At 41.8% G+C, this 14,011-nt stretch overlaps 1 protein-coding gene across 9 annotated transcripts in view; it reads left to right on the top strand.

The window, feature by feature from the left end:
- fhod3b (formin homology 2 domain containing 3b) overlaps positions 1-14,011 on the top strand; it is a 561,621-nt gene that overhangs the window by 395,704 nt on the left and 151,906 nt on the right. For all 9 annotated transcript variants that reach the window (XR_013548492.1, XR_013548493.1, XM_078415815.1 and 6 more), the window contains exons 7-10: positions 2,856-2,967; positions 7,304-7,398; positions 10,096-10,239; positions 12,106-12,350. Coding sequence is in view for 7 of the 9 variants with exons in the window: in XM_078415815.1 (XP_078271941.1) it covers positions 2,856-2,967; positions 7,304-7,398; positions 10,096-10,239; positions 12,106-12,350 (596 nt within the window). In the remaining 2 variants the exon portion in view is untranslated. The remainder of the gene's footprint in view (positions 1-2,855; positions 2,968-7,303; positions 7,399-10,095; positions 10,240-12,105; positions 12,351-14,011) is intronic.

The raw sequence follows: 14,011 nt of genomic DNA on the forward strand, positions 1-14,011 counted from the left end.
GAAGGGTCCCGACCTGAAACATCACCTTATCCATTTGCTCCAGACCTGCAGAGATACTCCAGCATTTTATGTCTACCTTTGGTATAAACCAACATCTACAATTCCTTATTATTCGCTTAACATTTGCACTGGGTTTGCAATTGTTGAACAATTCTCCAGTTGAGGTATGCAGTTTGTATTCTTACATGAACCATTATTATTACTTTGGGTAAACATCGTGTTTCACTGACCTTCATTAGACTCTGCAGTGAGCAGTGGCAAAGATCAGGCCCTTGATTAAAATGGAATGGAGATCAACAAGGAAACTATTTTGAGACAAAAACGGTACGAAGCCTTGTGTGTTTATCAACAAAGTCCAATCTCGCCTCTAGTTGATGACCATTTTATAAACACCGGCAGCATAGATCGTGACAAATCCTGATAAAATATCTTGGTGGGGGAAATTGAGGAAGTAGCCCCCTCCAGAGATGTAAAAGTTTTTTATCAGATGCACGGCTATAATTTGAAGATGGAACACAGAGCCAGATATTCAGTGATGATCAGAAATGAAAACTAATTCCGTGACTTTTCTGACAGCTTTTCTGTGGGGAATTATGAAGATGTTGTCATAGATATATATATATATCGTAAATATGCGTATATATGCATATATATATATAAAATTAATAAATAATTCACAAATCAAAACGGCCAACTCTCTAAAGAGCCACTCATGGAGTAAAAGAGTCATACAGCAAGCAAACAGACCCTTCGGCCCAACTCGTCCATGCTGACCCAAGATACCGCATTTAAATGAGTCCCATTTGCGTGCATTTGGTCTATATTCCTCGAAACCTTGTCCTATCCATGTACCTGTCCAAGTATCTTTTATATGGTGTTATTGTACCTGCTCAACAACTTCCTCTGGTAGCCCATTCCACATATCCACCAATCTCTGATGGCCGCGCCGTTGTGTTTGGCTGCCTGCCACTGTATGTTTCTTTTTTTTTTCCTAATCAGATGTGCAGCACTTTGGTCAACGTGGGTTGTTTTTAAATGTGCTATACAAATAAAATTGACTTGACTTGACTTGCCTTGACTCTGAGTAAAATAAAAGTTGCCCCTCAGGTTCCTGTTATACCTTTACACTCTCACCTTCAACTTGAGTTCTTCCAAACTCAATGCTCTGACTGCTTTGGTTTCTGAGGTGCCCCTATTCTCTCTCCAATGTATTCTCCTTTATATTATCTGCCAGAGCTATCTCTTGTCCCATTTTTGCCCTCCTGATTTCCTTCTTAAGTATGCTCTGCAGTCCTCTAAACACCTCCAGGGTTGCAATGGATCACAGCTGTCTATACCTGTCCCGTCACCCCCTTTATTCTGACCACTCTACTCATGAAAACACACCGCGTAAGGTGGGGTGTGATTTTCATTGCCGCTCCCGAAAATGCAGCTGTAAAACATGAATGTCAAATTGACACCCTTATACGTCAGGTAGACACAAAATGCTGGAGTAACTCAGTGGGACAGGCAGCATCTCTGGAGAGAAGGAATGGGTGACGTTTCGGGTCGAGACCCTTCTTCAGACTGATAGTTTTCACCCTTATTTGTCAAGAGATAATGTGTGTCTACATCTCAGGTGATGTTTGGGCCCACAGGTCCAACAAGGTGTGCAATTGGAATTGACGGGAAGCACTAATGCGGGAAGCAAAGTAAATCTCTGATCATCCACCACGTTTGTTGGTACTAAATGAGGAAATTTTCCATGTGAATGGAAGCCTTACAGATTAGCACCCCAAAATATTTGTTGTTCAATTTTTTTTCAGATGTCATGCAATATTATAATTTCCCAGTGAACCAGGTATGTTTGAAGGGAGTGCAGGAGGCAGGACTCTGGCCAGTTGGAGGGGAGCACTGAGTCTGGAGGCCCCAGCAAGTGTGTGTGTGAACTGAGTGCCAGTGGGAGCACAGCAAATATCTTAGTTGAACCAGATAGACCAGATGCCAATTGTTTGGGTTTCCAAATGGTTGGAAAATAGGTTATCAGAATTTTTATATAGTCTGGTTTTCTCATTGTGGTGGTACAACAGATTGCAAATTTACCTGATAGGTGATTTCCATTTTCACCTGGAATTGGAGCACACTCTTTGTAAAGCATATCCATTGGGTATCGAATTTCCCCTGTCTCTCTCACTGCAGTCAAACCAATACAGATAACCGCTCTCCCATCCTCCCTGCTGGTCATAGAGTCATACAAAGTGGAAACAGGCCCTTCGGCTCAACTTTCCCATGCCAACCAGCATGTCTTATCTGCACTCGTCCCACCTGCCTGCTTTTGGCCCATATCCCTCAACCTGCCCTATTCATGCACCTATCTAAATGTTTCTCAAACATTGTGATAGTACCTGCCTCAACTACCTCCACCGGCAGCTTGCTCCATACACCCACCACCCTTTGTGTAAAAAAAAAAGTTACCCCTCAGGTTCCCATTAAATCTTCCCCTCCCACCTTTACCTTAACCTTATGTCCTCTGGTTCTCGATTCCCCTATTCTGGGCAAAAGACTGTGCGTTTACCCGATCTATTCCTCTCATGAAAGACTCTCAAAGGAGAAAAAGGAAGGAATGGTTTCATCGGCTTCATTTTTGGATGTAAAATGTGGCTTTTGAGCTTTAGAATAAAATCATCTCTCCTTCTGCTTGCCCCTTGCTGCCTGTGCAAAGCTGTTTATTTGAAGTTTTGAGAATTTACCTCGAGAAAACTAATGCCTTCTTTAATGAGACTGGTTTCCCAAGATATTTCTGATATATATATATTTTGTCATGATTTCTCCCAGCAAGATGGATTGACATATTGTGCTCTTTGTTTCTTGTGCAGTTCCGGCTGGTGGTGAAGACAGCCCTGAAGTTGTTGCTGGTCTTTGTGGAGTACACAGAGTCGAACGCACCATTGTTCATCCAGGCGGTCACCACTGTGGACCACAAGAGGGGTGAGTCTTCTTATGCTGAAAGATTCCCTCCTTGCACCAAAACAATGTGGAGTATTTCCAGGAGTGTTCCATTCTTTGTCATGTATCATTAATTTTACCTTCAGAAAGCCAAAGAGTTGAAGTCCCTTTTAGAGATATAGCGCAGGAACTCAGTCCACCGAGTTCGCACCAACCAGTGATCCCAGTGCACCAACACTATCCTATACACATCAGGGACAATTTACATTTGTGCCAAGCTAATTAACCTACAAACCTATACGTCATATAGATAACGTATTGGGCCAAGACCTTTCATTTTAATGGGGAGGAGGAGGTAAAACCAGGCCATGCAGGGTTGGGAAATGAACTGCCATCAGAGGGAAGAAGCACAAAATGAGTCTCGACCCGAAACATCACCTATTCCTTCTCTCCAGAGATGTTGCCTGACCCGCTGAGTTACTCCAGCATTTTTGTGTCCATCTTCGGTGTAATCTTTGTGTAATCCTTCCTACACATCAAACATTATCACTTGAGTACAATTTTGAGGACTGATTTTTGAGGGAATTAAACAGGCATCTTCTCTCTGGCAAGCGTATGGTAGACCAGTAAGCAAATGTTTATTCCACAAATTCATTGAAAGTGTGCGATATTTTTGATGATCATTTGAATAAAATGCCTGATGATTGTTTTCTTCGGGTTATCAGATATTGTTGCAACTGCACTGCTTTAATAAACCAAGCAAGAATCTCATTCTGTTTTCTGGATGCTATAATAGCTAATGGTACACAACATCCAGCATCTCTCTTTTGCATGGGCTATCGCAACGTTTCAAAAACATTTAGACAGGTACATGGATAGGATAGGTTTAGAGGGATGTGTAGGAAAGAACTGTAGATACTGGCTTAAACCGAAGGTAGACACAAAAAACTGGAGTAACTCAGCGGGTCAGACAGCATCTCTGGAGAAACAAAATAGGTTTGTTTCTCCAGCGATACTGTCGAGACCCTTCTTCAAAAGAATGGTCTTGACCCAAAACATCACCTATTCAGTTTCTCCTGACCTGCTGAGTTACTGCAGTTTTTTTTGTGTCTATCTTAGGTTTAGAGGAATGTAGGCCAAATGCAGGCAAGTGGGACGAATGTAAATGGGACATGTAGTTGGTCGGTGTGGGCATGTTGGACCGATGGGCTTGTTTCCACGCTGTATGACTCTGTGACTGTATGCGACTTGTTTTCCCGCTTTGGTTGAGATTCTCCTCTGGTTGAGATTCATGGACTGTAGATTTGGGCATGTTTCTTTTACTTGCAGTGTGCCATCAATCCTGACAAAATCTTCCATCTGACCACAAAATAAATGTTCACATCAGCAGCTTGGGTTGTTGCAAAATGGATCCAACTATTGCAACCTGTAATTTTCTCTTGGCTGCACATCCACTGCGTGCAGTGTTGCGAGTTTTACTGAAAGATTTCAGTGCTTTTTCTACATGCTGCCAAGCCACTATTCAGAGAATGCATGTTGTGAGTGCAATGTTTTGTTACTCCAGTAGAGATTGTTCATTCTTTAAGGAGCAGCACAAGCATGTAGGATGTGCTGTGACCTCTAGCAAGCAGAGACAAAGCAGAGGGATCTGGTGAGCTAGATTGCATAGGTACAGTAAATTAAATAGACTCCTATGTTACACCTCCGATTCTGCAAGGATTCTCTCTGTGACTCTCTTTTTCAGGAAAGAAAGAATTCTACCCCGTGACCACAATTAGTTCCTTAATTTTTTTTTCCCCTCACTCCATCCCAGTACATACCCATTCCTCTTACTATGCTGCCCATTCTCCATCCACTTCCCTCCCCCTCCCTCACACAACCATCCCCTTTCACCTATATCACTCTCACTGCTTTTACAATTCACTCCTCTTCTCTCCTTATCTGACACCCTTTTGTCTCCTTTTCATCGCCTCCCATCTGAAAATCAAACTCCCTTTGCTGCATCCACCTATGTTCCCCCCTCCACCTCTTTTCTGCTTTCTCCTCCCTTCTACATCAATCTGCAGAAGAGTCCCAACCCAAAATGGTGCCTATCCATACCCTCCCGAGATGCATCCTGACCAGCTGAGTTGTGATATAATTTGCTTTGGCCATCCAATTGTAGAACAGTACAGGAGGAGGCCCTTTGGCCCACATTGTTTGTGCCAAACATTATACCGATAGCAACTTCACAGCATAGTCTGTGCTGGATTAATACTGAATAAGGGAAAGGCTATTTATTTTGGTTGCAGGGATATCAGCGTTTTTTTAAATGTCATTGAAATGAGCGTCAAATTGCGACGGAGTAAAGCAAGTGTACATTTCTTTGGAGTGTTGTTAGACCCTGGAAAGGCAAGCCCATCAGAGGGGAAATTCTCATTGAATGGCCTTTTTCTTTCATCATTTTTGACTGTCTGGGTTCAGCTATACAGGCGAGTGTGGTGGAAGTGGAATGTAGTTGGCAGAAGACAAGGTGAACAGAATATTCATTAGCCCCTCTGGCAAGAGGGACATGGAAATGTATTGATTCCAAGCTGACCCGAGTCTATCAGCAAAAATGACTCCTCCCTGTTCACAAGATGTGGGCAATGCTGGTTGAACCCTTTTATCATAATTGTGTTGAGACTCTGCAGATGTAGATCGATATGTTGGTGGAAAGAGAATACGTCCACAGTAGTTTGTAGTTTGGAAGAAAACTTAAGGAGATCTTTGAACAAGTCATTTTACTGCTTGTTAGCTGAAGTTAGCAAGAACTCAAAAGATGCATTTTGTTTCTGAAGGAATACATAGTTGCAGGACAGGGCCTCAATTCATTGGTACCTTTCTGCAAATGCCTTCCTTTCCATGTTGGAATTAATTGCCACAGATGGCAGAGGAGGCCAAGCCAATGGATATTTCTAAGGCAGAGATTGACAGATTTTTGATTAGCAAGGGTGTCAGGAGTTATGGGGCGATGGCAGGAGAATAGGGTTGAGGGAGAAAGATTGAAAGGTGGTGTAAACTTGATGGGCCGAATGTCCTTATTCTGCTCTTGGAACATGAGATGCTGTGATCAGATGCTTCCATCTCCTCCGACAAGGACCGCTCAGTAACTCTTGCTCACAAAGCATTACCTCAGCTGCTTAGATCCCCTTGGTGGCAGCTCATAACTTTTCAATAAGTTTCTGTAATATTTTAAAAGGCCCTTCATTGGGATCTGTGAACATTGCTAACTGTGTCCTCATTAAATCCTCAATCCACCCCCTCTGTTATGTGAAATGCATTTGTTCACAGGAACAGCTTCTGAGGAACAACATCTTCCTCTGTGTGTAGGAAGGAACTGCAGATGCTGGTTTACACTGAAGATAACCACAAAATGCTGGAGTAACTCAACCTGTCCCGTTGAGTTCTTCCCCTCTAATACCAGTCTTCTGAATGGTCCCTGGCTGTAGAACCTGCAACCCGAGGAAACACTCTCCCTACATTCCATGTTTGAATGTTGTGTCTTTCAATGTGATCCCCTCTCTTTTTAATTCTTCTGACTCCAGGGCTTGTTGTCCTAATCTCATGTCATAGATAGATAGTCCACCCATACTTGGAGATAGTGTGGCAAACTCTCACTGCACACCCTCTGTGTCAAGGATAACATGTCTTAGTTAAGGGGACCAAGATTGCACACTATACTCCAGGCATGGTCTCACCAAGGTGCTGTACAATTGTAACCGGTCATCCTTACTCCTATATTCAAATCTCCTTGCAATGAAGGCCAGCACTTCATTTGCTGCCTTAACTGCTTGCTTTTGGTGAATGGTGTACAGGGTTACCCAGGTCTCTTTAGACGTCTTCATCTTCCATTCTGTCAAGATTTAAGTAATACTTTGCCTTTCTGAAATGGGTAACAACGTTTATCTGAATTTTACGCTATCTGAAGTACAGGGAGGCGATGAGGCAATGGTTGAGGAAGGGCATGGGCCCATGTTGATGCATCAATCGCTCTGCCTCAGGTCTTTCTTTAAACAGTTCCCTTAATGACAACGAATTAGACACAAAGCACTGGATGACGTTTTGGGTGGGGACCCTTTTTTAGGCAACCCCCTTAATGACAGCTTCATTCCCATTGACCAAGGCACAAGGCCATCGATGGGTTCTGCTTTCCTAACCAAACCATCAGCAATGGCAGAAGAAAACATTTCTTGAGGAGATATTCCAAGTCTACACCTAAATCAGTTCCCTGTAAGATGTACTCTACAAATGGAATATTTCACCAGTACTTTTTGCCTTAAATTAATGTGTCTCTAGCTCGTGTGGAATTCTGAGGTGAGATATCAATTGGTGTTTGAAATGTGTTTTTTTTCCCCAGGTGTGAGGCCGTGGTCAAATGTCATGGAAATACTGGAAGAAAGGGATGGGGTTGACACAGAGCTTCTCGTTTACACAATGACTTTGATAAATAAGGTGTGTGCAATATCCAGCTGAACAGTATGGAGCAGCTGCCAACTGTCGCCATTTGTCCACTTGTGGCACAGCTGGTAGAGCTGCTGCCTCATAGTGCCAGAGACCCATGTTCAACCCTGATCTCAGGTGCTCTCTGTGTGGAGTTTGCATGTTCTCCCTGTGACCACCCGGGTTTTTTTCCAAGTGCTCCGGTTTCCTCCCACATCCCGAAGAGGTGCAGGTTTGTAGATTAATTGACCATTGAAAATCGCCCCAAATATGTAGTGAGTAGATGTTTAAGTGGGACAACATAGAATTAATGTGAACGGGTGATAGCTGAGTCATGTGGACTTGGTGGTCTGAAGAATTCCATGCTGTATCTCTAAACTAAACTCTGTGCTTGGCAGAGGGACATCTGGACAGATGTTTTCTCATTATTGGTATCATGATGCTTATACCTGGCTGGCCAATTCACTGTTAATGTACAGAACAATCTTACAAACCTGCTCCTGCCAAGCAAGAGGATGCTCCCCCACAGAAAAAATGACATTTGGTAAAGAGGTAGTCCATTATTTGGATCTGCTCTACCTTTCAATACGATCACACTGACCTAACTTAGCACCAAGCTAATGTCAGTGATATCTAGAAATATAATCAAATCCAGCCTGTTTCGAGTTTGACAGACGTTGGCAATGCCATTATTATTGGCCTTCATCATCCCAGCAGGTGTTGCTCAGTATTGGTAGTGTTTAGTCAGTTTACCCATGAGATGTGTAGGAAGGAACTACAGATGCTGGTTTAAATCGAAGATAGGCACAAATTGCTGGAGTAACTCAGCGGGACAAGCAACATCTCTGGATAGAAGAAATGGGTGACGTTTCGGGTCGAGACACTTCTTCAGACTGAAGAAGGTTCTCGACCCGAAACGCCACCCAGTTCTTCTATCCAGAGATGCCTCTTGTCCCGCTGAGTTGCTCCAGCATTTTGTGTCCATCACACCGATGAGATCCTCAGCAGTATATCTTTATGCACTTGCAGTACACTTTTTTCCGTTGGCTAATTGCAATGATGAATTTAATGACATATCATTGTGACATCCACTGAACAGTCTGGTAGCATGTAATAAATGTTGATAGTTACATTTGTAAGCTGAAAATGGAACGCCAAATTCAGAAGGTTTATGGATAATTGCCATGTGCGCCATCCAGTGGTGATCTGTTGACGTGCACACAGCTTTCACAAACCTTTGATTGGAAGGAGGGTGGGGGGGGGGGGGGGGGGGGGATCAAGGTGCTGTGTTTCAATTGTTGGAACTAGTGGCCAAAGAACTTCCACAAAGGTCCAGGAATAGCTGTCTACCAGTGTCCAGCTGGGTTAAATCGTGCGGAGAAGCCAGAATGAATTGGGAAAAAAATGCCATAAATAGGCAAGTAAAATAAAACTGCCATTGTATTATCATATCATATCATATCATATATATACAGCCGGAAACAGGCCTTTTCGGCCCTCCAAGTCCGTGCCGCCCAGTGATCCCCGTACATTAACACTATCCTACACCCACTAGGGACAATTTTTACATTTACCCAGCCAATTAACCTACATACCTGTACGTCTTTGGAGTGTGGGAGGAAACCGAAGATCTATTCTTGTAATCATTATTCTTCCCTGAGTATTAAGATTGTACAGTACACCAGCAAATGGATAATGACATCACAGAATGCTAATAAACTAATGTTTGTAGGGTTGAATCTCTGACATCATATAGTTTGCTTATGATAAACACCACAGTTTTATCTTTAGCTTTGTATTTTCATTTTAGATTGCATATTCTCTTCTTTTTTTTCATGACCTGATGACACACGGAGGGTAGTGGGTATATGGAATGAAACATTTTCTGACTATAGGTCTTTACAATTAAAAGTATCGTCAATGTTTTATTTGGACTGAGATTGCAATGTGGGGAACATGTAGGTATAAGCAAGAAAATATAAAATTAGCAAACTGAAGGTCAACATTGAGACATCTGCCTCTATCTCAGCACCCTTTTACCAAAGTAATGCCCATTTAATATTGGCATTCATGTATTTCTCACTTGAAATAATAAGTGGAGAAAGGAAATGGGTAGTAGATAGCAGCTGAGTAGTCGGGGGTAGGGGAGGTGCTGGTGGTTAGCAGGTGGAAGTAGACAATAGACAATAGGTGCAGGAGTAGGCCATTTGGCCTTTCAAGCCAACACCACCACTCAATGTGATCATGGCTGATCATTCTCAACCAGTACCCCGTTCCTTTCCTGGAAATCAATTAATTTTGACATGAAATGAATTAAACTAAAACTGAACTTATTGTCTTTATTTTAAATGGATCCACTAACTTCTTGTGTGTGAGGGATCTACTGAGCTGTCAAAAACACAACACACACACACACACACAAAATAATCGTGCTGCGTGTGCACACTGAACTTAAAATGAATTTCCAAAGTGTTGTTTTAATTCTTTGAGCAGTTTGCTTCAAAACTTCATACAATCTTTTCATTGTAGCGCCCACAAAAGTGACAACTTTTCATTGCCTAAATTTGGTCGAAGCAGTGAATTCTGGCACAGAGAGAGAGGCTGGCAGCTTTGCAGATGCATTTTTTTTTTTAAGTGTGTTTCTTTTCAATAACGCTTTCTCTCTCCTAATGGAATGATTGTGTTCATGTGCTTTGTTGGAATTCCCAGACATTGGCAGGATTGCCTGATCAAGATTCCTTCTATGATGTCGTGGACTGTCTGGAAGAACAAGGGATGGAAGCTATTTCACAGAGACACTTGAACAAAAAAGGAACGGACTTGGACTTGGTGGAACAATTCAATACTTATGAGGTAATATTTCACACTCCCACGTTAATGTGAATGCATTGACATTGTTTTTTTTTTTAAAGCTGATGGGGAGGATGAACTGTGCGTCTGTGTGTCATTATGAAAGGAAGCCTGAGGCAAGGCCCATGCCAGTCTGTTATTCGGGATAAGCTGCTAATACTAAAATAAAGCACTTGCTTCAGAAGGACGTGGTTGAGTTGTAGAAAAATGAAGCTGCAGTCCCCAATCAGGATGTAATTGACTAGCATTTCTTATAGGAATGGAACAATTTGCTGGCATTGCTGTTCAGCGTTGATGTATGTGGATAACTTTAGCTTTTGCTATCACAATTGACACAGGCAACGCTGCTGGAATGGGGCAAATGCACTACATTCTTGCACCATTTTGCTGTTTTGTATTTTGGATTTTTTGTTGTATTGATCATTTTGTATGCTGCTTACTCTGTAAGCTTCATGTGAATAAGGAGTAAGTTTGACCCAAGCCTAGGTGCAGGCATATGAGAGGTGTCAAAGTCAAACATTGCAAAAGATGCGGGACAAAATGTCATGTAACATGAGTAATCCCCAATTGCCAGGAAGAATCAGTTAGAAGTGGAAGCTCATAAATGTCACAAAAAGCACACACAGATTCGTTAAGAAAGATAACAAGGCTGAAATAGATATGGCCTTGGGTGTTACTTGAGAGCAGTCAACTAAAGGAATCTTGAGTGGTTTTCTCATTTTCCTCAAAACTGATAACTCAAATCCTTTATCTTTGCCACGTGTTGGTCTATTGCACTGAAACACGAAGATAGGGCAAGATCCATGCAACTACGAAAGAGCATTTGATATGGAATTGGTGGTTAATAGTTGCCACTGACCCTTAAATGTTTTAACAACACGGAAGATGACAGGCGAGGTTATGGATCAAACATAACTCCTAGTTGCAAAGCGTAGGGGAATAAGGAAACAAAGGGAATGTGATTTTCATTGTCAGTGGGGGAATAAAAATCAAATATAACCACTGATGCTGGAAATGTACAGCATTTTAGTCAGCATCCTTTAAAGGAAGAAAGATTGGGTTATGATTGAAAGAGTGCACACTCAAATTATTTTTCTTTACTTCTGCTGATGTGCTTTTGTGCATTTCAAACATCTCCTTATTTTAAATGTGGCATTAACTGTTAAAATTGATGTGGCGCCTATCTATTTCCTGTTTAGTAGTGAAACAGAATGTTCCAGAATAACATGTATTTCCAAACTTCAAACAGATTTTGACTACACCCTATCTATGTCTCTCATAATGTCTTCCCTCTGACATTCCAGGAAAAACATGCTCAGCTTAACCATTGTCTCCCCATAACTAATCCAGTCAACACCCTGGTGAAACATTTCTGCACTCTCTCCGCCAACATCATATTCTGTTGAACAATATCTGAAGGAAGCCCACAGGTGGACAGTAAGAGTGCAGACTATTTGAGTTGAGGAATATAATGTCCATCATTCCGAAATTGACCAAATTCTGTAGGTCATGGCTGACAGGTCGTTACAATGGTGGATGTTTTGGTGACTGTGTCACAAATTGTTCTATACCAATATTGTTAACTCAAACTGATGTAGCAATGTGGGACAAGTTTCACCGCGCCTAATTCAATGGTTGAGGAGGCAAGTTGCAGCTACCACCACCAACCACCACAAGCTTTTCACTGTGCATTGTTACAAGTGTCAATAAACTAAACTAAACAGCACCGAAGAGGAGTTCTAGTTAGTGAATAAATGGCAGTTTTAAAAATTAAATACAAAAATAGCAAGACTTTTCTAAACACAGAGAATTTCAATGCAAATATCGGCTAAGTTTCCAAAACCATTTTCCTTAATGAATGTATTGCAGATGACTCTAAAACATGAAGATGGAGATGATGATGTCAGTATGAGCGGTCGCAAAGACAGACGGAGATCAAGCCTTGGTACGAATGAACGACGTGGCTTAGAACGACGGAGAAGTCGAAGGCATTCTATCCAGAATATCAAGAGCTCGTTGTCTGCCTCTGCCAGCCCAAGCAGTCCATTGCCTGGCAACTCAAGCCCAAGTTTCCAGTCACCCAATGGCCAGAAGCTTGAAGACCTCAATGAAAAGTAGGTTGTCATCAAAACCTAAAATAAGCATTTGAAACTATATTGAGGTGTGGTCCTACGAGTCTGGGATTAATTGTTTTTGCTCTATGTTCTCCCACACCACAAATCTTTGTCTATATTCTTATGCAATGATTTTTAATCTATTGCAGATAACTAAGAGTAAATGAGTTTGTTTTTAAGAGTTTTAAGAAGACCATTTAGCAGCTATTAAATATTATAGGGCATTTACGATGGCGCAGCTGTGGAGTTGCTGCCTTACAGCGAATGCAGCACCGGAGACTCGGGTTCGATCCCGACTACAGGTGCTGTCCATATGGAGTTTGTACGTTCTTCCCGTGATCTGCGTGGGTTTTCTCCGAAATCTTCGGTTTCCTACCACACTCCAAAGAGGTACAGGTGTGTAGGTTAATTGGCTTGGTATAAGTGTAAATTGTCCCTAGTGTGGGTAGGATAGTGTTAGTGTGCGGGGATCGCTGGTCGGCGCGGACCCAGTGGGCCGAAGGGCCTGTTTCCGTGCTGTATCGCGAATCTAAAATTATTGTAGAAGGTCATAACCCATTCTGATGCTGAATTTGCATGGATTCCAGCCGATCCAATTCAGTGATGGAGAATTATAATCTTCTCCAATGCTTTAAAGAAAAGGCATAGATGAAAATGCGATCCATCCAAATAAGTGTAAAGTTTTATCAATACTGAATGAGATGTGGGATATGCAAAATGCAGAGAGAGAACCACTAATGTATTCACATGCATTCATCTAGTATAAATGAAAATTGTTTGTTTTGTTGAGTAATTGGTAGTAATATTTCATTGAAGAAATCTTTGAAACTGTGACTCAACAAAACAAACAATGTGCCTTTTCTTTAAACCATAGTCTCCTCATGTATTATTTTGGAGAAGATTATAATTCTCCATCACTGAACTGGAATCCATGCAAATTCAGCATCAGAATGGGTTATGACCTAATACAATAATTTTAGTTTAGAGATAGTGCGGAAACAGGCCCTTCGGCCCACTGGGTCCGCACCGACCAGCGATCCCCTCACACTAACACTATCCTACACGCACTAGGGACAATTTATACACAGCCCATCGGGAAGCCTTCTGGATTCAACATCTGGAGAGGATGAGGAGGAGGAATTTATAACCAGGGGGAATTCCTGCATTTCCAGTAACTACTATTGTGATGAACATCTTGTCAAGATAGTGGATTAAGTTGCAAGATGTAAATGACAGTCCTAATCACTTTTTAGCTATGTGTAACTTTTCTATTTATTCCCTTTTTTCGCGTTTTTTCTAATCACACCGTATTATAATTGTGATTAGAATAAATGAAAAAATGGAATATAATTTTTTCAAATATAATTTATATGTGTGGAACATTACCTGTTGGTTGTTGCAGATACTCACATTAGGTGCTGGTCAAATCTTCCTTGTTCCATTCTTAAGCCTACAGGGAAAGTATTGTCTATCCTGTTTCAAAATCTACAATACCAATACCTTGTATTCTACAAGATACGTTTGTTTTTATACTGGTCCACCCAAATGTAGAATCCCAACTCTTGGTGGCACTTAACCCTTGCTTTCCCTCTCTCTCCATCTCCCCCATCCTAGTTCTCCGACAGTATGCCTCGTTGTCACCTTCCCCTCCGCTAACAATT

The sequence above is a fragment of the Rhinoraja longicauda genome, chromosome 2 (assembly GCF_053455715.1).
Source record: "Rhinoraja longicauda isolate Sanriku21f chromosome 2, sRhiLon1.1, whole genome shotgun sequence".
Lineage (NCBI taxonomy): Eukaryota > Metazoa > Chordata > Chondrichthyes > Rajiformes > Arhynchobatidae > Rhinoraja > Rhinoraja longicauda.